The sequence below is a fragment of the Pelophylax lessonae genome (assembly GCF_965119305.1).
Source record: "Pelophylax lessonae genome assembly, chromosome: 3".
NCBI classification, from domain to species: Eukaryota; Metazoa; Chordata; class Amphibia; order Anura; family Ranidae; genus Pelophylax; species Pelophylax lessonae.
In genome coordinates this window covers 322,140,041-322,164,708 of record NC_138770.1, presented here as the reverse complement: position 1 = coordinate 322,164,708, position 24,668 = coordinate 322,140,041, and the positions used below count along the sequence as shown (strand labels likewise).

The 24,668-nt window shown below is 43.3% G+C and overlaps 1 protein-coding gene across 1 annotated transcript in view; it reads right to left on the bottom strand.

The window, feature by feature from the left end:
• The window catches only part of ARHGEF10 (Rho guanine nucleotide exchange factor 10), a 245,754-nt gene that overhangs the window by 7,065 nt on the left and 214,021 nt on the right, over nucleotides 1–24,668 (bottom strand). The window contains exon 28 of the mRNA XM_082249546.1: nucleotides 8,343–8,465. Coding sequence (XP_082105672.1) covers nucleotides 8,343–8,465 — 123 coding nt within the window. The remainder of the gene's footprint in view (nucleotides 1–8,342; nucleotides 8,466–24,668) is intronic.

The window sequence follows — 24,668 nt, the reverse complement described above, 5'->3', positions numbered from 1 at the left end:
GGACTCTCTCCAGTTCTAGCACATCCTTTCTGAGGATCGGTGCCCAGAACTGGACGGCATACTCCAGATGTGGCTGGATCAAAATCTTGTAAAGTGGGAGAATAATCTCTTTATTTCTGGAGTAAAGCCCCTTTTTTATACATGCCGGTATTCTAATGGCTTTGCTTGCAGTGGCTTGGCATTGCATGCCACTGCCAAGCCTGTTGTCCGCTAGGACCCCCAGGTCCTTTTCCATCCTAGACTCACCCAGAGGTTCCCCCCTTAGCGAGTAGCTTGCGTTCATGTTTCTGATGCCCAAGTGCATTATCTTACATTTTTCAACATTAAACATCATCTGCCATGTAGTTGCCCACCCCATTATTTTGTTCAGGTCTGCTTGTAAGGTTTCTACATTCTGCATAGAAGTTATTGCCCTGCTTAGTTTAGTATCATCTGCAAATACCGAGATTGTGCTAGATATCCCCTCCTCTAGATCGTTTATGAATAAATTAAACAGGATTGGTCCCAGGACAGATCCTTGGGGGACCCCACTTTCCACACCAGCCCAATACGAGTACTCCCCATTTATCACCACCCTCTGGACTCACCCCTGGAGCCAGTTCTCTATCCAGGTACTCACCCTATGGTCCATACCTACGTTTGTACAGTAAGCGTTTGTGGGGAACTGTGTCAAATGCCTTTGCAAAGTCCAGATACACCACATTCACAGGCCTTCCTTTATCTAAATGGTAGCTCACTTCTTCATAGAAGGTTATTAGATTGATCTGGCAAGAACAATTTTTCATGAATCCATGCTGATTACTACTAATAATACCATTTTCATTACTAAAGTCTTGTATATAGTCCCTTAACATCCCCTCCAAAATCTTGCAGACTACTAATGTTAGGCTGACCGGTCTATAGTTACCCGGGATATATCCCCCTTTTAAAATATTGGTAACACGTTGGCTTTTTTCCAATCAGCTGGCCCCATTCCCGTCTGTAGACTATGCGTAAAGATCAAGAATAATGGTCTGGCTATCACCTGGCTGAGCTCTTTAAGAACCCTCGGGTGCAAGCCATCCGGTCCCGGTGAGTTATTTATGTTACGTTTCTCTAGTTTAGTTCTAAGTCTAAGTCTTCTATCAACCATGGGGGTACTCCCTGAGGTGTATTATTTAATTTAGCATTACAAGCTGGGTTAGTGTAGCCCCCCCCCCCCAGTTCTTTTGTGAAGACTGAAGAAAAAAAATTATTTAGCACTTTCGCCTCCTCTCTGTCCTCTGTGGCCAGATTCCCTTCATCGTCTTTTATGGGGCCAATGTGTTCTGGTCTCGCTTTCTTACTATTTATATACTTAAAGAATTTATTGGGTTTTTTTGTCTCTTGTGTTCTATTTTAGCCGCCTTGATTTCGCCTTTACATTTCTTATTGCACTCTTTGTAATGTTGGAATGCTGTCAATGACCCCTCAGCCTTGTATTTTTGAAGGCCTTTTCTTTAGTATTATTATGCCTTTTTATGTTAAAGTTTAGCCACCCAGGGTTTATTTTTGCTCTTTTAAATGTATTCCCCTTTGGAATGCACTTGCCAATCCCTTTGTTTTCGTATGTTCTTGAAGCAGTCCCCTTTTTCCTCTGTGTTCTTTGTTCCCAGGGTTCTATCCCATTTGATATTGTCTAGCAAAGAGCGCAGTTTTGGGAAGTTGGCTCTTTTGAAATTCAGTGTCCTTACAGTATATTACCCCTTGGGTTTCCTATTACTATGATTAATACTGAAACTAATTGACCTATAGTCACTGTTTCCTCAGTTGCCCCATATTTCTATATCCATGATCAGGGCCGTATTGTTGGTAATCAGTAGGTCTAGTACAGCATTGTTTCTTGTCAGTGTCTTCACCATCTGACCCATGAAATTGTCCTGCAAAACATTTAGGAACTGTCGAGCCATGGATGAATGTGTGGTTCCTTCTGTCCAGTCTATATCTGGATAATTAAAGTCCCCCATTATAATTACCTTTCCCATCCTTGCTGCCATTCCAATTTGTGAAAGGAGGTCCGCCTTCCCCTCCTCCCTCTGGTTTGGGGGCCTATAGCATAAGCCCAATATTACTTTCCCCATAGTGCCTTTCCTTTGAAGTTCTACCCATAGGGATTCTACCTACTCCTTAGCTCCATTATTAATATCGTCCCTCCTATTTACCTGTACACTGTTCTTAATATACAGACATACCCCTCTCCCTTTTTTACCTTCTCTATCTCTGTGATAAAGTGAATGCCCCTGAATGGTTGCCAGCCAATGATGAGAGCAGTCAAACCAAGTCTCTGAAATCCCCACAAAATCTAAGTCCTCCCCATACATTAGCACCTCCAGGTTTCCCATCTTGTTGGCCAGGCTTCTAGCATTGGTATACAAACCTTGTAATTTTGTCCGGTTGCATACTAGATCCTCGTTTGATATTGTATTTAGGCTGCGCTTGTGATTTTTCCCCATACCCACCTTGGGTTTAGGAACTCTGAACACCCTACCGCTAATATCCCCATTTGTGCCCGCTGAACCTTGCTCCCGCTGGCTAATTCTATGTCTGTACCCTCCCCCCAATCACCTAGTTTAAAAGCCCCTCTAACTTGTTGGCCATCTTCTCACCCAGTATGGTTGCCCACTCCCCATTTAGGTGCAATCTACTCTCGAAAAGAAAATCAAATATACCCTCCGTCATTGATTGTTTCACAATGGACTTCCAATGTCAAGAAATTACAGCTTCTGCTGCCGAAAGGAAATGCCTAAGAATATATTTTTCAGCTGATTTATTAGTGCCAGAAATGACAATGTAAAATACTACTTTGGGCATATTATTAACTTGGATCCCCTTTGTCTGAATCCTTGCCAAAAATGTTAAATAGGGGGACATTTCCAACAAATATGGGTCATAGTCCCCTTGACTATGGTAATGCCAACAGGTATCAGGGACAGTGGAAGAGATATGATTCAGAGTTTCTGGACATTCATACCACCCGGTAATCAACTTTAAATTCTTCTCTTCTGTTTTATTAGCAAAGGACAGTCTATGAGGAATGATAAAACATGTATTCCATTCTTCTGGAGTAATATTATTACGGAAATTTCTTTCAGGTAGCCATATATGATTGAAAAATGTGAGACAAACTGTAAAATTCATTAAATTACAGATATTACATGGATAGGTGGAATATCTTGAAAAAAAAGGCCTCTAGTGGGTGGGTTGTGTCTGAATCTGTTAAACATTTGAAATATATTGCAGAAATTAGTAAAGTTGATGTCTCTGAAACCAATGGCCCAAGGCTGTGGGTTCCAATGGAACTGATCGTATAGAAATAAATCAAGGGCTCATGTTGTACCACTATAACTATTCTACAGTGGGTACCCTCAAGTCATGAGCCGAAGGACAGAGCTCATGTAGCAGGGGGAAATGCCTGATTATTGAAAAAAGGTGTCATAGGACCTAGTATATAGTGAGAGACCTGAAATTCATGGATAATCAGGTCCCAGGTTGCAAAAGTTTGTTTCATTAGATCTGGGAATGTGTTAGGATCCTTCCTAAGGTTGAGGAGATTACAAGATAGAGCCAGTAGAACCAATAATGGCATTGCTCCTTCCAGTTGAACTGATAATGTCCTATGTAAATTATGAAACCAGTCTACTACTCTTGCAACTATTGATGAGTAATAATATATTGTTCCATCAGGGGCACTGCCCCCTCTCAGTCTTAAGAAGTGACAGCCTTTTGAAGCATATTCAAGGAAAATTGTTATTCCAAATAAAAGCAGTAAGCAGTTGTTGTAGTGTTTTGAAATATGTCATCGGGATAGAGATCAGTAGTGTCTGAAAAATACTGTATAGAGGAACCTTGGAAGGACATTGATCCTATCTAACTATGATATGCATTTTACTGAGTAAGCCTTAAGTTCTAATCGGACTTTATTTAACATATTAAGATAGTACAAAGAGAAAATCTGTGTTCATAGGAATGTGAATTCCCAGATGTCATACAGAGGAGAGAGCATATATAAAAAGATAGTCCTAATTGTTTTAGCTGAATTGAAGATGGCGAATCATTTATTATGTCGGACTTGGAAAGGTTCACCATAAAATTACTGTAAATACCAAAGCGCTGAACCTATTGTAAGATAGAAGACATAGAAAGGTGAGAGTGTGTCATGTATAGAAGAACGTCTTCCACAAATAATGCTAATTTTGTATGGTGACTTCCCATATTATGTTAGAATTTTGACTTAGGGCCACAATAAGATGTTCCATTTTTAAGATGTTAAGAAGGGGAGAAAGCAGACAGTTCTGATGGGTACCATTTCTAAATTTGTAATATTGGGGAAATGAAACACCCGAAGGGTGTGAATAGAGAGACAATTATTATGGCTAACATGTTCGGTCTTAGATCGTTTAGTGACAGGGTGAGCTGTAAAAACCTCCAGCGCATCCTGTCCAAAGCCTTTTCCACATCTATTGTCAAAAGACACATTGAGATTCTATGGATTTATGCATACTGCAAGAGTAAGATGGTTTTCAGGGTATTATCCCTTGCCTCATGACCTTGGAATTTTTTTCAGAATTAATACCCTGAAGATGGAATATAAATACATGGGAGCTCCTTGGTTGGAGAACCACGGCCAAGAATTTCAATCACATTTATTACTAAATTTATATTTTATAATTATATTTATGTAAGGCCAATTTGTTTTCGAGTATACGTGAGGAAATCTCGAAGAATTCACTTAAATTTGATTGCATAGATGAGATTTTCTGAACTGGCAGGGATAAAAGCTTTTTTAGGTTTGATTTCCAACTCACAGAGCATATTTAACCACTTGCCTACTTTTACCCCCTTCCTGTCCAGGCCAATTTTCAGCTTTCAGCAGTCATACCTTGATGCCCTGATTATCAGTGCCGATGTCCCTTTAATTGTCAGCGTGAGGAAAGAAAAGCAGATAACCGACTTGTGTTTACATCCTGTGATCAGCTTCATTGACAGCTGAAAGTATGAAACACATCTGAAAGATGGCGAAACACATCAGAAATGCACCATAACGCACATGTCCTCAACTGAGATAAAGAGAAAAAAAAGGGGGAAAACTGCACTGGAATGCATCAAAAACATGCAAGCTGGAACATAGAAATTGTGTTGTATATTGGCTCTCAATGTGTAAATTTAAATGTTTTGAAAGTGTGGGAAGATCACAGAAAGCAGCACTGTGACAAAATAAGGAATGCTTTGTGCATACTGTTGTTAAAGTACATAGAAGAATCCTGTGCCACATTTGTTGTATTACACTGCTGTGCAAAGATAACTACAGTCTATGTCAAATTCCACTGCCCACCTTTCTTTATTTATTAAAAAACAAAAAATTAGGTGAATGATGTGAACCAAATATTTAAAGTTCATTTCTAGGCATTTTTGTTTTAGTTTCCAATAGAGTGGGTAACAGTCAAACTTATTTTAGTGCAATTGTCACCGGGACAGAAAGGCACAGAGCAAAAAAAAACTGATTATTATTTTTACATATATTTATATAGTGCCGACAATTTGAGGAGCACTTTGCATTTTGTACATTCTAATTAGACCAGGACCTTTACAATCTAAGGTTCCTACCTAAACGAGGGCTATTTCTGGAGACACAATTCGATTAGCCTACTTGCATGTCCTTGGAGTATGGCAGGAAACCAACACAACTGCAAGGAGAACATGGAAACTCCATGCAGATAGTGTCCTGACTGGGCTTTGAACCAGAGACCCTAGTGATGCACGGCAGAAGTGCTAACCACTAAGCCACTGTGCTGCCAAAAAATATATTTTAATCACATACTTTCCTTATTGAAATGATCAAATGTATTGATAGACATCTGGGGATGTGATATTAAGCCCCCCTGGATGGGCCGTGTCGACGGCGGCATCGGGCTCAGAATCAGATGAGACAGAATGAGCAGAGGAAGGCAGGGGACACTTCATCCTGGGCCTTTGCCCACATGCCGCTTCCACTCAGGATACTAAGGACTACAGGACCACCGTAAGCACAACCATGGGAAGCTGGGAATCCAAGTGACTTGGCACCTCCATGAGAGGGTCAGTGGTGAAGATGTGACCCTGAGGCTCCATAAGAAAAGGAAGAACTGGAATACAAACAATGTTTTGGCACCACTAAAGGATCCCTCCAAAGCTCAGGGTACCTATCAGCAGAGAGAGAGATAACAGGGACCCCCAAGGACCCTACCGACCGGAGGAGCACCGAAAATTCAGACCCAGCAACCCATGGACGCCATCTGCTTCATATATCCCGGGACAGGAAGAGGAGACTGAGGAAAAAGAGGAAAAGGAGGAGCCCCGGCCTCTCCATGAGGTTTCGGCCATCTCCAGTGTTTCGCCGACAGTGGAAGGTAAAATGGCCACCATGACATCACTGGGCTACACAAACATGGCTGCCGACTGGAAACCAGCCAGAGCAAGGGAAAATGGCCGTCATGATGTCATCGGACGTTTGAAACATGGCCGCTGGCTGCCGAGGATGCCGAAAGCATACTGCCCAGGAACAGTCTGTGCCTTCAGAATCGCTGTGCCCTCTGCAAGGGGACCCTCACCACTAAAAGTACTGTACACCCCAAGCAGGGACATTTAGGGGAACTTCACTGTGCCCTCTGCACTAGGGACCCCCAAACTGCACCATATCTACACATAGTAGGGCAGACACCTAGGGGTCTCCGCTGCGCCCTCTGCACTAAAACTCCCCCCCCCATACCATCAGGACAGGACACACACCACCTTAACAAAAGAGAAATGGTGGGGGAGACCCCCAGGGGTCTCTCCGGCCTGCCCTGGACCCCCACCAGTCCAGTCCGTGGGGGGGAGCCCACTCAATTAAGGCACTTTATGATGGAAGGAGGGAACCTGCAGGCAGGTCCGACCATCCCAGGAGGGTACCCGCATCCACCCCAAAACCACCCAAAGAGGAGAGGGGGAATTGTACTTACCCTTCCATGGTGCGGGTGATGCTCCAGACAGAACTCCTCATCACCGAAGCGGGGGAGCTGTCGGCCAAGGGAACGCTGTGACTCAGACCAGCTCCAGGTCGTTTGGAATCCTGCAAGATGTTTAACTCGCGGTCCAGCCTCTGTCCGCGAGGCTATGTCAGGGCCGACCTAGAGCGTAGCTGCAGTCTGCACACACTTGCTGGCTGAGAGGGCCATTTAATCTAGATTATCCTGCCCGTCGCCCAGCCCGACAGTTGATTGTAGATCTCCCAAGAGTGAAAAAAAAAAAATGCATGGAAGGAGAACAAATTGCTAGGACCAAGAGATCCAAATAGGGAGCCTAGGTCCCTACTCCTGACTAGGCAGATTAAAACTGATTACCTAGAGCAGAGAGGGGGGGTTATATACCAGCTAAGAATGGCCCATAGGCGTAGCCAGGTGTTTTTTTGTTCTGCTTAGTCCTACTCCTGGAGGAGGATATAAAACCCAGTATTTATGATTCATGGAGGGATGTGTCTATCAAGAAATGAATGAGCAAAGAATATATCCTAAACATGCCCCAATTAGAAGATATTCCAGTGAGCAGCAGCCAACGCATGTGCCCTGAAGGAACAGCTTACCTTTGTGCACATACAGGGGAGTGGCGTCATCGCAGCTCGGCCATTCAAGCGGCTTCAGCCGGAAGGAAAACCGGGTTAAGATGGAAGCCTCTGCAATGGTGATAGCGCACTGCTGGAGGGCTTCGTTTTAAGGTAAGTATCTCACAACATGCTAGTATGTGGTACATAATAGCACGTTATGATATTACCTTGCAGGAAGATTTTCTTTTATTGGGAAACGTTACTACCGCTTTAATATATACAGTTCTTGTTATTCCATTTGAAAGAAAGATTTTAAAAAGCAAGTTTATTTTATTTACTGCATAAGCTTTCCATTCATTTCAAGCATAATACCTTTATATACACTGCATTTCATGTCACAGTGTAACAAAACGACTTTCCGTTTGTAAAACTACTCCATGCTGAATTTTTTTTTTTTTCACATTTCTCTTAATTTTTTTCTCGCAGAAAAAAAAAAAAAACGGGAAAAAAACTTTTTTTCTCATGGCTTCAAAATTTTTTTAAATTTTACATTTTTTGTGAGTTTTGTAGAACATGCTTTACATTGTAGAAAATACAATTAGCAAAAAAATAATCAAACCGAGACAATGTCACTGTGACAGCTCGACTATCTTTTTTCTCTTTAAAACCAAAATGAAAAGCCTATACTAAGAGATGAACAATCTTCTAAAGAAAAACCATACAAGTATATTACACAATATTTTATGGATTTGTACACAGAACTTACCAGTTACTTTTGGAATTCCTTGTAGGCGAGGTACTGGGAATGCTACTATAACACCGACGTTCGTACCGACCATTAGTAGACCATGACAAACAAGCAAACTGGTCACCGATACATGCTGCTGCCCTGCGAAACAGAAACAAAGATACTGCAAGTTATACTCATTGGATTGGAACGTCTCAACAAATTAAATTATTGGAAAACAGTAATGTAATTTTATTAGCCAGAAGAGGCATTAGCAAAAAGATGACAAAGGTATTTATGTTGGCGAGTTCGAAACTTTAAGATATGTAGAGCCACTGATAATCAAAAAAGCAACTCAAAAACACATACATTTTTACAATTTTATTAGTGTATGTTGTAGGCTACTGAAGTAATAAGAAATATTGCCAGTATTTGCTTTTGAGAAATAATGAGAGAATTTTAGCAGCGTGTCTTATGAAATAGCATATAGTTTTGCAAGCTGTAGATCTTTTATGGAGAACAGTAGAGGGTAAACTAGTTCAATCTTTTAGTTAATTTAGCTGCATTCTTCTAAAGTACCACGCTGTTTTAGGATAAGCACTTTATAAAAATCATTGTACATTTCAATGCACAGGGCCTTCTAGTAAAGCAACCTTCTTAAATGTATCCATTTAAAAACACAGTAAACAAGATTTTAGCCAGCACCATGAAGAGATAAGCCAGGATTTACTGTACACATTAATGTTGGGTGGAAAAGTGATCTGAATAGGTAACCAATTTCCTTTCTAAGGGAATCTTTCATTTGTTAGTTCAGGGCAAAGTGGCAGGTTCTCCTGAAAGTTTACCCCCATCACTGATACTCTCCTTTCTCTTGCTCCTCTGTGGCTCTGTTCATCCATTAGAGTCATTAGTCTTAACCCTGTTGACTCTCCATGTAGGTCAGTGTTGTAGCTTACACAGAGTAAATAACATACTCCCCTCCTCCATGTGACAGTGTTCCTATCTGTTTTTTTTACACTCAGGCCTAAGCACTGCATCCTGGGAGAATGTAGTTCATTTCCCCTTAATAATCGGAAGCACTGGGTATTTTATTAAATTGTATTAAATAAAACATGCCATACTTACCTGCTCTCTGCAGTGACTTTGCACAGAGCAGCCCCAATCCTCCTCTTCTTGGGTCCCGTCGGTGCTCCTGGCCCCTCCCTCCTGCCGAGTGCCCCCATAGAAGGCAGCTTGCTATGGGAGCTCCCGAGCAGGCTCACTCCCGAACCGCTGCCCTGTCTGTCCATTCAGACATAGAGCTTGGCACTATGTACTTTACTGTGGTTTACTGTATGCAAACCCTAAAAATGTAAGTATTTTATTTGATCCTTTTTGGCCTGTTGATTGTACCATTAATAGTTTTTCCATATTAGTCTTTGTAGCTGTTTGAATAAAAAAATAACTGTTGATCCTGTCAGAAATCTTGGGAGCTAATAACTTCCTGTGCTGTACTCTTAACAGTAAAAATTGTTCCCATCCATCTCTGTGAACTATAGAACACCTTTCTTGTACGGGTAGAGCGAGTGACTGTTGTCACCCTGGAACAAGTGTTTTATTGGCAGGCTCACCAGGTGAGAAAAAATAAAATGCCCACTACATCAAACGACTGGCAAGCTGCTATATATTTTGCTCATGGATTCTTGGAATTTTTAGGAGGACAATAAAGGCAGATCCCATATTCTTTAAATAAGTGTTACTCAGTAAAAATAAAGTAATTATGTGCCACTTATTTTTTCTTCTGTTTATTACTCTGATATTTTGTAGGTTGGAATGTTTTCAATTCTACCATTATGGTATGATGTGTTGTTTTTTTTTAAATAAACTTTAGAGTTTCTTATTTCCAATAAATTATTTAGCTATTGGAAGGCAAATGCCAACCCTGGTGTTCTGCAAACAAAAAACTGGCACTCTAATGAACAGTAGTTCACTATATAAAGGATGGCATGTATTCTACTTCCCACTAATGCACCCGGATAGAGCAGAATAGATGGAAGATAATGACAACTCCTACACGAGCTGTTCATTCAGCTGTGTCATAAAGTAATCTGTTTCATGTATACAAGGCTGAAAGAAAAAGAAATTCTATTACCAAGAAATAATAAGTTTCTGCAATATACACTTAATTTTTTCTTTCTAAAAAACAGAGCACATGCAACTGTATTTTGCAGAGAAAAAAACAATATATTAAATGTATTTAAATGTTACAGAGACCCATATTTTGACTCAGAAGCTCTGATACAATACGCTGGTGCCACTAGAGGCCAAGAAATGTATGAGAATTAATGGCTGGAGAAGCTAAATTAGATTGTCATCTTTGCATTGTTGTAAATCACGTGGTAATGCCCAAGCCAAGATACACTGTGATGCCATTTATTTTGAACGGAATGGAGATGTGCTTCAGTGAGAAAAGTAAAAGTTTAATAATAGTCCATTTACAATGCACTGCCTATTTTATTGCAATGCACATCCTGGGGGCATTCTGTGCAGTGTTTGTATAAAAAGAAAACTGACAGAAATCTACGAGTCTGTGAGTTAACAGCATCTACAGCAATAGGAGCTTAATTTTTTCTCAGAAATTTACATTTGTTAGGATTAGAAGTAGATTGGAAACTAAATCCAGTTTTCTTTTAAGCTCCCCAATCCTGTGCACCCTCCTCTTGCAATATTTTCCCCGTTAAAACATACCCTTTTCCCTGAGTTCCTCTGTCCACTCTAGTGACATCTTTAGGTCCTCTGTCTTTCTGTCCTGTGGTGGCAGTAGGTTGTCATCAATGCTACAGAGAGTGCCACTGCCACTAGGACATCAGCATTGCTCTCTATAGTGAGCCTAAGCAGATGTATTACCTCATGGTTGGGATTCTAAAAGCAAATATGTCACTAAAAGCAATGTTTGCAATAACAGACACCCTATAAAGAAGACATATAATACCCACCTCTTCCATTGCATGTACTGCCAATCCAAGCTCTAGTGAATAAAATTCTGCAGCTGAAGAATCTTCAAAATGTGACACTTGCATGAGCTGTGCTCCTCCCCTATATGTGTGTGTATGTTTCTAATTACAGAAAAATCTACCCTGCACACATACCTCTATGGCATGTAAACTCATCTTTGGATGCATGGCTCCAGTGGCACTGTAGTAAAAACAGTCAACATAGCCAATGTCCCAATAATACCAAATGGCAGCTGTGGATTTTTAAGTCAAATGAAAATGCCATATAATCCTATGTTTCAGGGCACGTGGGACATCCTGAGAAAGGGTTTTTTAATATTCACGGAATTCAAATTAAATTCCAAAAATCAATTAACTCATCTAATGTAGATAATAAAATAGGGAATACTGATATTTTTCTTGAAAACTCACAAAACAAAATTGCACAGTGTGACAATGTTTTTGAACACATCACAGAGTTATTAAAACATCACAGAGAGAGAGTTATTATTTTGTCATCTTATTTTCTGATATCCTGGAATTATATATAAATATGAACTGAAGAACAAAAGTATAAAAAGCCTAACACAAACAATATCTTATTTTTCTCATCTCTATTTTTGTAGCTGTTAACAATAACATCAAGTACAGATGATGTACTGTATATACTGTACTTTAGCTGTTTACTGGCTGTGCAAAACATGCTTGTTATGTTCTCACTATGCAGTCCTTTGACAAGATAATAGGACATACTTGCATCATTGCTTGGTAAACTTTCAAGCATTGTTCTCAAGCACCTGGAAAACTTTGCTTTGAAATACAAGTATCAGCTATTAACCTTAGACCTTATTTATCAAGGCCCATGTGGAAATATTCGTGTGAAATCATAACATAACTGCCTTAACAGGAAGCACACGAATGACAGATCTGTCATTTTTACTGGTGAATATCCGTTTTTTTTTTATTTTTTACTCAACAGCAGTCAGTAAATGAATGCAGTTTTCATGATACATACAAATCCCCCCCAAAAAAAAAAAAAAAAAATACAAAAATAAAACAAGCAACCCTTAATGGATGATGGGTTTCATAGTGTGAATTACTTTACTGGTTGACAAAAAATAAAAATAATTTATATTATGTTGGATTCTGTGGACAGTGAATGAGGACAAGGTTACATAAAGAATGCTTTATAGCCATTATAAAAGGTTAAAGAACAACTCTCTTTTTTTTTTTAACTTCCACTGAAGGTTTTAAAAAAGAAACAAAGATACAAACATCACTAGATGCAATACTCTCTAAATCCAGATGTGCCTTCTGCAGGGCCTATTCTCTGCTACAAGATTTTCTTAAACTAGCCATACACCATTTATTTTCAGCCACTACGCTGGGGGAAAAAAAAAACTGATTTCTCCATCTACACAAATGAGGTGGATGGAGGAATCTGCCCACGAGGGCATTGTATTCAAAACAACAGCAACTGCCACTGTCAGAACAATCCAATCAGTGGCTGTAGCTGTTTGGCTGCAGCCACCAGGTCCTTAACCTGAGGAGATAGAAAGTGGGACTGACAATCTGGGACTGACTGACAATCTAAAAGTTAGAGGTCAGTACCATGAGGACAGATTTTTGCCAACTGGTTTTGAGACCTGAGTAGGTACCAAATGGTTTTCTGGTTTGGATAGCTTAGTTAGCTAAGTTTATGGTATGATTTGTTCCCTACATATACATTTAATATTAGATCATTAGTGTAAGAATAGATCTTTAGCAATATGAGATCATTAATGTAAAGACCCACTTGATCTATACTACTGACTAAGGTAAGACCCCTAAAGCAATCCAAGCAGTGTATCCTGATAGCTAGAGATTCAATAGCTATAGCTAATAGGAGAGGAGATAAAAGGTCACACTTGTTGTGTACCTCTATGTAACAGTAAAGAAGGGGACAGACAATCATTCACCAACATTTTGGCGCATGGGTGAGCATAAAATACTGAAAACTACTTGCAAAACCTGGAACCAAAGCTTAAGAAGTTAGGATCAGTCTGAAGAAAGGGAAGTTCTATGGAATCAAATGCTTTGGAGGTATCAAGAGACCCCAAGTTACAGGACTCCAGCTCGTAACCCATGAATTATGCTATAATCTACGTCCTATAATTATTTATAGATGTAGAGTTTCCTGTCATGCAGTCAGTTAGGTCATCATGGACAATTGAAAGAATGACTGTGTTTAGTCTAAGGGCTAGGATTTTCATTCATTCATTCATTTTATTTTAGGTCCAACAAGGAAATTGGCCTATATGACAAACCGTCTCTGTTGGATCTTTATCTGGTATAAGCAATAAAATAACAGTGGCATTATACATTGAATCACGAAATACACCTCTTTCAAATGCCTCCCTTTATACATACTGTACTGTATACCAGCACAGAGGCAAGTATTTTTAGGTATCTTCTGTACACCTTCAAGGGTAGATCATCAGACCCGGAGGCCTTACTCATTAAAAATTGTGTGACAGTTGCCTTAATCTCTTCCTCAGTGATTGACCTATCCAGCGGGGCCACTTGAGCACTAGTCAACTGAAGAAATATTACATTAGTAAGGTACTGGTCTATAACTGCAGCTTATCTAGGGAGAGGTGGCAGGTTTTTATTCAGGCGAGAACTATAGTGTCTGCATTACAAGGAATTTCCAGAACTTCCTGGTACCCTGGAAATTCAAGGCAAGCATTTAGGCAAACAGGGACCAAAACTCTTAGATTTACATTTTAACTTGCAGATTCCTATTGAACACATTATTTCAGAGGTTGCATCAATTGTCTGTAGGGATTTGGCTAGTAGTTAAAGGGCCAGGCACCACTGAAATAGATCTGGTTCTGGTTTTCTGTGGTCTGGAAGTAGTCATTGTGTGCACACAAGCATCTTTTGGAGCCTGCATCATCATCTCAATTCCTGTTTACCATATTTATCCAGTCCATTGATTCACTTTAGGTTTAATTCAGTAAGGCAATTGCAAAGTGGCATAAAACATTTTTTTATCATGGCTAAAAAGTGTGTTTTTCCCTCTTTTTTTCAGGAATCATGCTTAAATCACTCACTTCTCTGAGCTCTGTGAGCAGAGAGCTTGTGGCTGCCAGTCACAACTCTCTGCCACCCCTCCCCCCCCCCCCCCCATGCTCACTGGAGTGCTGGGCAGTGGAGGGGGTGGGAGTGGCTTGCTCAGGCTCTCAGCAGCTGGCTGAGAAGCAGAGCCAGGTATCAGTCCAGGGTTGTGGCCGGATCCCGACCATATTTTCGTGATCTCGCCCCAGCCTCGACCAGCTCTGTGACGTCAGCAGACAATGGGCTTTAGCCTGCTGAAACCAGGTCACAGGAGTGCAGAACCAACTGCACTCCTGTGGTTCATAGGAGAAATACAGCCAAATGTGCTTTGGCTGTTGTTCCCCTTTAATAGTCTTAAAATAATCATTCTATGTATGGTATTCAACCTTCAAGTTTATTAGTTGTGACCTACTAAGAATCTCTTAGAATATCCAAGAACCCCATGTGTTACAACTAAACTATTATACAGATTATTACAATTATTGCACTAAAGCTAAAATACCCTTTGTAAAGGTGGTAGAGTGTTGCTGTGAAAGAAACTCCCCAACTGTTATGGTCTCCCATATAAAGTATGATACGGAAAAAGCAGCATGGTTAACATTTGCAAACCCACTGCCACTGAAATACTGAACTGTATGCATGGTATGCTAGGATTGTGTTTAAAAACCATGTTTAAAAAAGAAAGGGTCACTTGACCCTACCTTTTAGATTGTACGCTCTCTGAACTCTTTAGTATTGAATTATATTGTTTAGCTGTACGGTTTCTCTTTATTTTGTAAAGCACTGCACAAACTGTTGACACTATATAAATCCTGTATTATAATAATAATAATAATAAAAAGAGAACACATAGAAATATATTATTGAATATTTACATTCCTCTAAATGGCTGAACTTTTAATCTAAATAATAACAAATCCCAGACGGAAGACTACAAAATTGCAGAAGCTAAAAAACTGGCAATTGCACAGTGGCAGCCTTGTTAAGTAAGGAAAAGCTTCAACAGTTTTCCAGACTGTTTACAAAGAATACCACTATTTACTCCTGGTAACAAAGATGCTTTGAGAGGGACAATTGTGTGGGACTGGGGCAATGTGCCCGGCAGAGTCAAAGTCACATTAAAGAACATGTTTTCATAGTTAACAGGCAATTGCTGCTTTTTTTTTATTGTTTTAACAGATCATCATCATTTAATGTAGTTGCATTCCAAAAATAGACAATCATCACATAATTCATGGCTTTTGACCCCTAAAGAGGTATTATATTTATCAATCACAGTAATATTGAAATATATTTAAATTACCCTAATTAGCAGTAAAGTAGCCTCAAAAAAGAATGGCCTTATCTAGTTTTTACACTGAATTTTGTAGTGGTTCTCATGAAATAGGAGCACACAAGTATGAGATGAATTTTATAAATCCCCAAACCTAAGCAGGAAAATATATTTGATTTTTACTACATTTAGGCCAAAGCTGTCTTTACAGATGATGGGGGCTCAGTTGAATATGGCATTTAAGTCCTACATATGATTTTTATTATCTTTGTTTTTGTTTTTTTGAGTTGCAGATTTTTACAGCCAGGAGAAAAAAAGCGTTTGCCATCATGAGAAGAGAAAACATGCTTGGCAATGCTTCATTCTAGGGATCGACCGATTATCGGCCCCCGGAAGTTACCAATATTGCCGATATTGTCGTGACATCATTGCGTATGTTGCGCTGCACATGTTCTGCCTTTTACGACCGCTCCCATGCCTGCGCGGGGCACACGTGACGACATTCTCCGCACGCTGCACACGTTGTGCCTTCTAAGACCGCCTCCTGCACCTCAGACAGCCTCGTGTGCAGCCAGCTGCAGTCCGATCATGGTGCTCACGGTGCCAGCCAGCCACCCACAGGCCCTGGCCTCAGCCAACCACCCACCACAGGGTGCCAGCCAGTCAGCCACAGCAGGGTGCCAGCCATCCGACCCACAACAGGGTGTCAGGCCAGCATCCAGCCACCCACCCCACAACAGGGTGCCAGCAGCCAGCCACCCACCCCACAACAGGGTTCCAGCAAGCCAGCCACCCACAGGTGACACCAAGCCAGCCACCCGCCACCCACCACCCACCACAGTGTTCCAGCAAGCCAGACACCCACAACAGGCCAGGGTGAGTGACACCAAGCCAGCCACCCACAACAGGGTGACACCAAGCCAGCCACCCACTACAGTTTTCCAGCAAGCCAGGCACTGCCACCCACAACAGGGTGACACCAAGCCAGCCACCCACCACAGTGTTCCAGCAAGCCAGCCATCCACCACAGTGTTCCAGCAAGCCAGCCACCCACAACAAGGTGACACCAAGCCAGCCACTCACGACAGGGTGACAACAAGCCAGCCACCCACCACAGTGTTCCAGCAAGCCACCCACCCACCCACCCACCAAAGTGTTCCAGCAAGACAGGCAGCCACCCACAACAGGGTGACACTATGCCAGCCACCCACCACAGTGTTCCAGCAAGCCAGCTCCCTACAACAGAGTGACACCAAGCCAGCCACCCACCACAGTGTTCCAGAAAGCCAGCCACCCACCACAGTGTTCCAGCAAGCCAGCCACCCACAACACGGTGACACCAAGCCAGCCACCCACAACAGCGTGACAACAAGCCAGCAACCCACCACAGTGTTCCAGCAAGCCAGCCAGCCACCCACCAAAGTGTTCCAGCAAGCCAGGCAGCAACCCACAACAGGGTGACACCATGCCAGCCACCCACCACAGTTTTCCAGCAAGCCAGCCACCTACAACAGGGTGACACCAAGCCAGCCACCCACAACAGTGTTACAGCAAGCCAGCCACCCACAACAGGGTGACACCAAGCCAGCCACCCACCACATGGGGACACTAAGCCAGCCACCCACAACAGGGTGACACCATGCCAGCCACCCACCACAGTGTTCCAGCAAGCCAGCCACCCACAACAGGGTGACACCAAGCCAGCCACCCACCACAGTGTTCCAGCAAGCCAGCCACCCACAACAGGGTGACACCAAGCTGTCCACACTGCCAAGCATCAGCCACCAACCCAAAATAGGATGACACCAGCCAGCCACCCCATAACAGGGTGCCAACCAGCCACCCAAACAGCCAGGCGTCAGCCACCGACCCACAACAGGATGATACCAGCCAGCCACCTCACAATAGGGTGCCAGCAAGTCACTCCCACTGCCAGGCTTCAGCCACCAACCCACAACAGGGTGACAGCAGCCAGCCACCCCACAACAGCGTGCCAGCCAGCCACCCACACTGCCAGGCGTCAGTCACCAACCCACAACAGGGTGACAGCAGCCAGCCACCCCACCCACAGCAGGGTACCAGCCAGCCACCCACACTGCCAGGCGTCAGCCACCAACCCACAACAGGGTGACAGCAGCCAGCCACCCCACAACAGGGTGCCAGCAAGCCACCCACACTGCCAGGCATTAGCCACCGACCCAAAACAGGGTGCCAGCAAGCCACCCACACTCCCAGGTGTCAGCCACCGACCAACCCACAATAGGGTGACAGCAGCCAGCCACCCCACAACAGGGTGCCAGCATGTCACCCACACTGCCAGGAGTCAGCCACCGACCGACCCACAACAGGGTGCCAGCAAGCCACCCACAGAAGGGCAGGGTGCCAGCAGCCAGCCAGCCAGCCATTTTTTTAACTTTATTGTCTCTTTCAAATTGCAATGGAGATGGACAGAAGAAGTAAAAGTGTGGTCTCAAAGAACTCCAGGAAAGGCAGCAGTGTGCAACACGTGCACAAACATATAAGCATGGGATAAGTGACTGCAAAAAACAAAAATACGTCAAATCTTTGGGCCCATCTAAGAGTTCATCATATTCAATTATATCATGCAGCACAGAAAAAACTAAATTAATATTAATGTGATGTGGAAATACCTCCTCTGCTCCTCTGTCCTCCTCTCCTCCTGTGCCAAGTGAGCATGTTAACCACTTAAGCCCCAGCCCTATTTCGGACACTTTTTGTTTACAAGTTTAAATCAGTATTTTTTCCTAGAAAACTACTTAGAACCCCCAAACATTATATATATTTTTTTAGCAAAGACTCTGGAGAATAAAATGTCGGTCATTATAATATTTTTTATCACGCGGTATTTGCGCAGCGGTCTTTAAAGCGCCATTTTTTTGGAAAATTTTTGAAAAATCACATTTCACTAATTTTAAAAAATACTAAACAGTAAAGTTAGCCCAATTTTTTTGTATATTGTGAAAGAACATGTCACGCCGAGTAAATAGATACCCAACATGTTACGGTTTAAAATTGCGCCCCCCCGTGGGATCGCGACAAACTACGGTCAAAAGAGATCTCAATCTGCGACGCTTTAAATTTATGTAACGGTTACCAGTTTAAAGTTAGAGTGTAGCTCTTTTTTTTAAATTATTGCTCACGCTCTGGCGATCGCGGCGATACCTCACATGTGTGGTTTGAACAGCGATTTCATTTGCGGCTCGACTTCCGTATACGTTTTTTTTTGTGCGCGAGCTAACGGTGACGGGGGCGGCTAAATTTTTTTTTTTTTTATTTTCCCATTTATTTTATTTATTTTTTTAACTTTATTAAAGTTTTAAAAAAAAAAAAAAAATCTGATCACTTTTATTGCTGTCACAAGCAATGTAAACATCCCTTGTGACACCAATATGTAGTGACAGGTACACTTTATGGAGGGATCGAGGGTCTAAAAGACCCTAGACCCCTCCACTACACTTCCCTGTATGCAAAACGCCGAAAACGGCATTTTTGCATACAGCCGTTTTTCAAATTTGCCGCCTTTTGCAGCACAGTAACCCGGAAGTGACGTCATGGACGCCGCCTCCGGGTTACGTCATCGGAGACCCGATCGATGCCGTTTCCGGCATTCATCGGGACTCCATCCAGCCGGCGGACGTGCCGGCTGGGTGCTCGGGGCTCCCGGTGGAACGGGAGCCCCGGGCAAAGCCACGGAAGGCGGCGGGAGGGGGGGGGACGTCCCCTCCCGCCCCCCCGGGTACCGATCGAGCGGCTCCCGAGCCGCATCGGTCGGTACCGACGGAAAGCCAACCGTCGGCTCTAAACCACGGTACCGGGATGGTGCCTCTAGCTAGAGGCATCATCCCGGTACACTACCGCAAAGTTTACTGACGTAGACCTACGTTAGTATGCGGTAAGTGGTTAATGAAGTGGCAGCATTATATGAACAAAACAGAAGCTGTTTAACAGGTGACCATGGTCATGCTGAAATGTTATGCTTTTTGCAGTATAATATTGTTCTACTTAACTGGGAGTATTGAAAAGTGTAGTAGTACTAGTCCATTCCAATCCACTGTCTAGCTTTTGTCTAGCAGTTTTGCACTGACTGCAGTAGTTGCAGTGAGTGCACTACTGCAGTGGTAGTCCACTGACTCCAGTCAAATCCACTGTCTAGCTCAGGGGTGGGCAAACTTTTTGACTCGAGGGCCGCAATGGGTTCATATATTGGACCCCGGGGCCGGACCAAGAGTAGATGGACGGTGTGTATGTGTGAATTAATATAAATTACATTTTAATTTGTAACATTAAATGCAGAGAGACCAGCATGCCCCCTTTCAATGCAGAGTGACCAGCGTGCCCCCTTTCAATGCAGAGAGACCAGCGTGCCCCCTTTCAATGCAGAGAGACCAGTGTGCCCCCTTTCACTGCAGAGAGACCAGTGTGCCCCCTTTCAATGCAGAGCAACCAGCGTGCCCCCTTTCAATGCAGAGAGACCAGCGTGCCCCATTTCAATGCACAGTGAGCAGCGTGCCCCCTTTCAATGCACAGTGAGCAGCGTGCCCCCTTTCAATACACAGTGACCAGCGTGCCCCCTTCAATGCAGTGACCAGCGTGCCCCCTTCAATGCAGAGACCATCGTGCGCGCCCCCTTCAATGCAGAGACCAGCATGCCCCCTTCAATGCAGAGACCATCGTGCGTGCCCCCTTTCAATGCAGAGACCAGCGTGCGTGCCCCCTTTCAATGCAGAGACCGTCGTGCGTGCCCCCTTTAAATGCAGAGACTGTCGTGCGTGCCCTTTTTCAATGCAGAGACCAGCGTGCGTGCCCCCTTCAATGCAGAGACCATCGTGCGTGCCCCCTTTCAATGCAGAGATCAGCGTGCGTGCCCCCTTCAATGCAGAGACCAGCGTGCGTGCCCCCTTTCAATGCAGAGACCAGCATGCGTGCCCCCTTCAATGCAGAGACCATCGCGCGTGCCCCTTTTCAATGCAGAGACCAGCGTGCGTGCCCCCTTCAATGCAGAGACCATCGTGCAAGCCCCCCTTCAATGCAGAGACCAGCGTGCGTGCCCCCTTCAATGCAGAGACCAGCGTGCGTGCCCCCTTCAATGCAGAGACCAGCGTGCGTGCCCCCTTCAATACAGAGACCAGCTTGCGTGCCCCCTTCAATGCAGAGACCAGCGTGCGTGCCCCCTTTAATGCAGAGTCCAGCGTGCGTTCCCCCTTCAATGCAGAGACCAGCGTGCGTGCCCCCTTCAATGCAGAGACCAGCGTGCATGCCCCCTTCAATGCAGAGGCCAGCGTGCATGCCTCCTTCAATGCAGAGACCAGCGTGTGTGCCCCCTTCAATGCAGAGTCCGGCGTGCATGCTCCCTTCAATGCAGTGTGTCCCCCTCCCCCGAGACCAGTGCACTTACCTGCAGCAGAAACGAGAAACGGCGGCGGTGGCTTCTCTTCAGTCCCCCGGCATCTCCTCGAGTCCTCCCACCTCCTCCTCGGCCAATGGCATGGGGTTTGCCTTGCGGCCAATCAGGAAGCGGTTATTAGACCCGCTTCCTGATTGGCCAGGAGGAGGATCCATGTGACAATAGCAAATTTTCATTTGCTATTGTCACACAATGGGTGGGCTCGGGGCGCACTGCTCTGTGCCCCGGGTCCACCCTTTGCTGAAGCCTATTAGAGCCTCTGGCTCTAATCAGGTGATTTAAAAAATTAAAAAAAAACATTGAGCTGCCACTGTAAATGAATAAATTAGCTAGCGCTCCGTGGGCCGGATTTTAAGGTCCGCCGGGATGTAGTTTGCCCATTCCTGGTCTAGCTGTTGCCTAGCTTTTTTCTAGCAGTTTTGCACTGACTGCAGTAGTTGCAGAGAGTGCACTACTGCAGCGGAAATCCACTGACTCCAGTCCAATCCACTGTCTAGCTGTTGCCTAGCTTTTTTCTAGCAGTTTTGCACTGACTGCAGTAGTTGCAGTGAGTGCACTTCTGCAGCAGTAGTCCACTGACTCCAGTCCAATCCACTGTCTAGCTGTTGCCTAGCTTTTTTTTCCAGCAGTTTTGCACTGACTGCAGTAGTTGCAGTGAGTGCACTACTGCAGAGGTAGTCCACTGACTCCAATCCAATCCACTGTCTAGCTGTTGCCTAGCTATTTTTCTTGCAGTTTTGCATTGACTGCAGTAGTTGCAGTGAGTGCACTACTGCAGTGGTAGTCCACTGACTTCTCCAATCCACTGTCTTGCTGTTTAGCTTTTTTTCTAGTCGTTTTGCACGGACTGCAGTAGTTGCAATGAGTGCACTACTGCAGCAGTAGTCAACTGACTCCAGTCCAATCCACTGTCTAGCTGTACTGTTGTCTAGCTTTTTTTTCTAGTAGTTTTGCACTGACTGCACTGCAGTAGTGATTTAAAATTATTGCAGTAAGCGCGTGCACTACTGCATCAGTGTATGCATCATTCACAATCAGATGTTGTGAAACTGATGTCCCTGCAAGTGCAGTTTTCCTATCAGTTTTCATGCAGTTAAGGTTTGAAGAACGAGCCCTTAATGTTAAAAATGTTAATAAATAAAGAATAACATGTTCAGTAACAGATTTGTGTCGAAATTTGTGGTTATTTTGCAAAATTTTAAATGTACAAAAATATCGGCCAATATCGGCCGATACCGATATCCGATCGACAAAATATCGGTATTGGTATTGGCAACGAAAAACCAATATCAGTTGATCACTACTTAATACATTAAGTAGGTTACTGTTAGGCTATGTGTACTGCACGCTTTACAAGCATAGCACTTGCAAACCTGAAAATAGCATGCTAATCTTTGTGAAACTGCCTTTTTTTACAGTCCCATTTTGTTCAAGTAAAAATGTGAAAACAAATTAAATCAAGAAAAACAAGAGCAATGATGATGTGTAAAGTGCCACAATCCATTAACATAACTTTGTCAGGTCAGTGAAAGGGGAATTAGACTGGTTGATGTGGAGCATGGGATCAGTTTTTTATGGAGTAGGCCCATTTGTATTTATAGGAAACCAGAGAGAAATATAATTCTGGTACAGTCTGTTGCAGAAAGTATGTTTTTCCCTGGTCAGTGGTAGACTGCACTGTAGTAGGGGCAGTTCAATGCCAGCTGCACTGAGGGGGACAAGATCTTTCAGAATCAGTAGTCTAGATATGGTGTTCTGAAAATATATACAAGATTGAAGTGAAGGCCTTAAGTACAGTGCATCCGGAAAGTATTCACAGCGCTTGACTTTTTCTACAGTTACAGTATGTTACAGCCTTATTCCAAAATTGGTTAAATTCATTGTTTTCCTCAAAATTCTACTATTCACAGCCTTTACTATGCAACTCAAAATTGAGCTCAGGTACATCCTGTTTCCACTGACCATCCTTGAGATTTTTCTACAACTTAATTGGTGTTCACCTGTGGTAAATTCAGCTGAATGGACATGATTTGGAAAGGCACACACCTGTCTATAAGGCCCCACAGTTAACAGTGCATGTCAGAGCACAAACCAAGCCATGAAGTCCAAGGAATTGTCTGTAGACCTCTGAGACAAGATTGTGGCACAGATTTGTGGAAGAGTACAGAAAAATTTCTGCAGCATTAAAGGTCCCAATGAGCACAGTGGCCTCCATCATCCATAAATGGAAAAGGTTTGGAACCCCAGGACTCTTCCTAGAGTGGGCCACCCAGCCAAACTGAGCGATCGGGGAGGAAGGGTCTTACTCAGGGAGTTGACCAAGAACCCGGTGGACACTCTGACAGAGCTCCAGCATTTCTCTGTGGAGAGAAGAGAACCTTCCAAAATACCAACCATCTCTGCAGCATTCCACCAATCAGGCCTGTATGGTAGAGTGGCCAGACGGAAGCCACTCCTCATTAAAAAGCACATGACAGCCTGCCTAAAGTTTGCCAAAAGGCACCGGAAAGACTCTCAGTCCGTGAGAAATATAATTCTCTGGTCTGATGAAACAAAGATTGAACTCTATTGCCTGAATGGCAAACGTCATGTCTGGAGGAAATCAGGGACAGCTCATCAAACGGATAATACTATCCCTACAGTGAAGCATGGTGGGGGCAGCATCATGCTGTGGGGAAATTTTTTTAGTGGTAGGAACTGGAAGACTAGTCAGGATCGAAGGAAAGATGAATGCAGCAATGTACAGAGACATCTTTGATGTGAACCTGGTCCAGAGTGCTCTGAACCTCAGACTGGGGCGAAGGTTCATCTTCCAACAGGACAACAATACTAAGCGCACAGCTAAGATAACAAAGAAGTGGCTGCGGGACAACTCTGTGAATGTCCTTGAGTGGCTCAGCCAGAACCCAGGCTTAAACCCGATTGAACATCTCTGGAGAGATCTGAAAATGGCTGCACCGATGCTCCCTATCTAACCTGATGGAGCCTGAGAGGTCCAGCAAAGAAGAATGGGAGAAACTGCCCAAAAATAGGCGTGCCAAGCTTGTAGTATCGTATTCAAAAAATACTTGAGACTGTAATTGGTGCCAAAGGTGCTTCAACAAAGTATTGAGAAAAGGCTGTGAATACATATGTACATGTGATTTTTTTCATATTTATTTTTTAAAAGATTTGCAAACATTTCAAACAAACTTCTTTCACATTGTTATTATGAAAATAATGACTTTATTCCATTTTGGAAAAGAGGCTGTAACATAACAAAATGTGGAAAAAGTGAAGAGCTGTGAATACTTCTCGGATGCACTGTATATTCCAAATAGCTTGTGAAAAGATGCTTTTCTTTTACCTTGTCACTTTTAAACAGATATGTGATTTAACCTAAATAGCAGTCGTTCCCACTGCATACAGTACACCCGATTGGCTTTTAGTGCTGCCTCTCCCTCTTCCAGACTGAGTGCAGCAGTATAGTGCATTACAAGTGGCTCATACTGCATCAAATCCAGATAAATTACCCAGCGACTTTAAAATTACAAATATATTTTTATATCTGACCACATGAACTCATGTCATTTTATATCTGCATAGAGTACATCTTA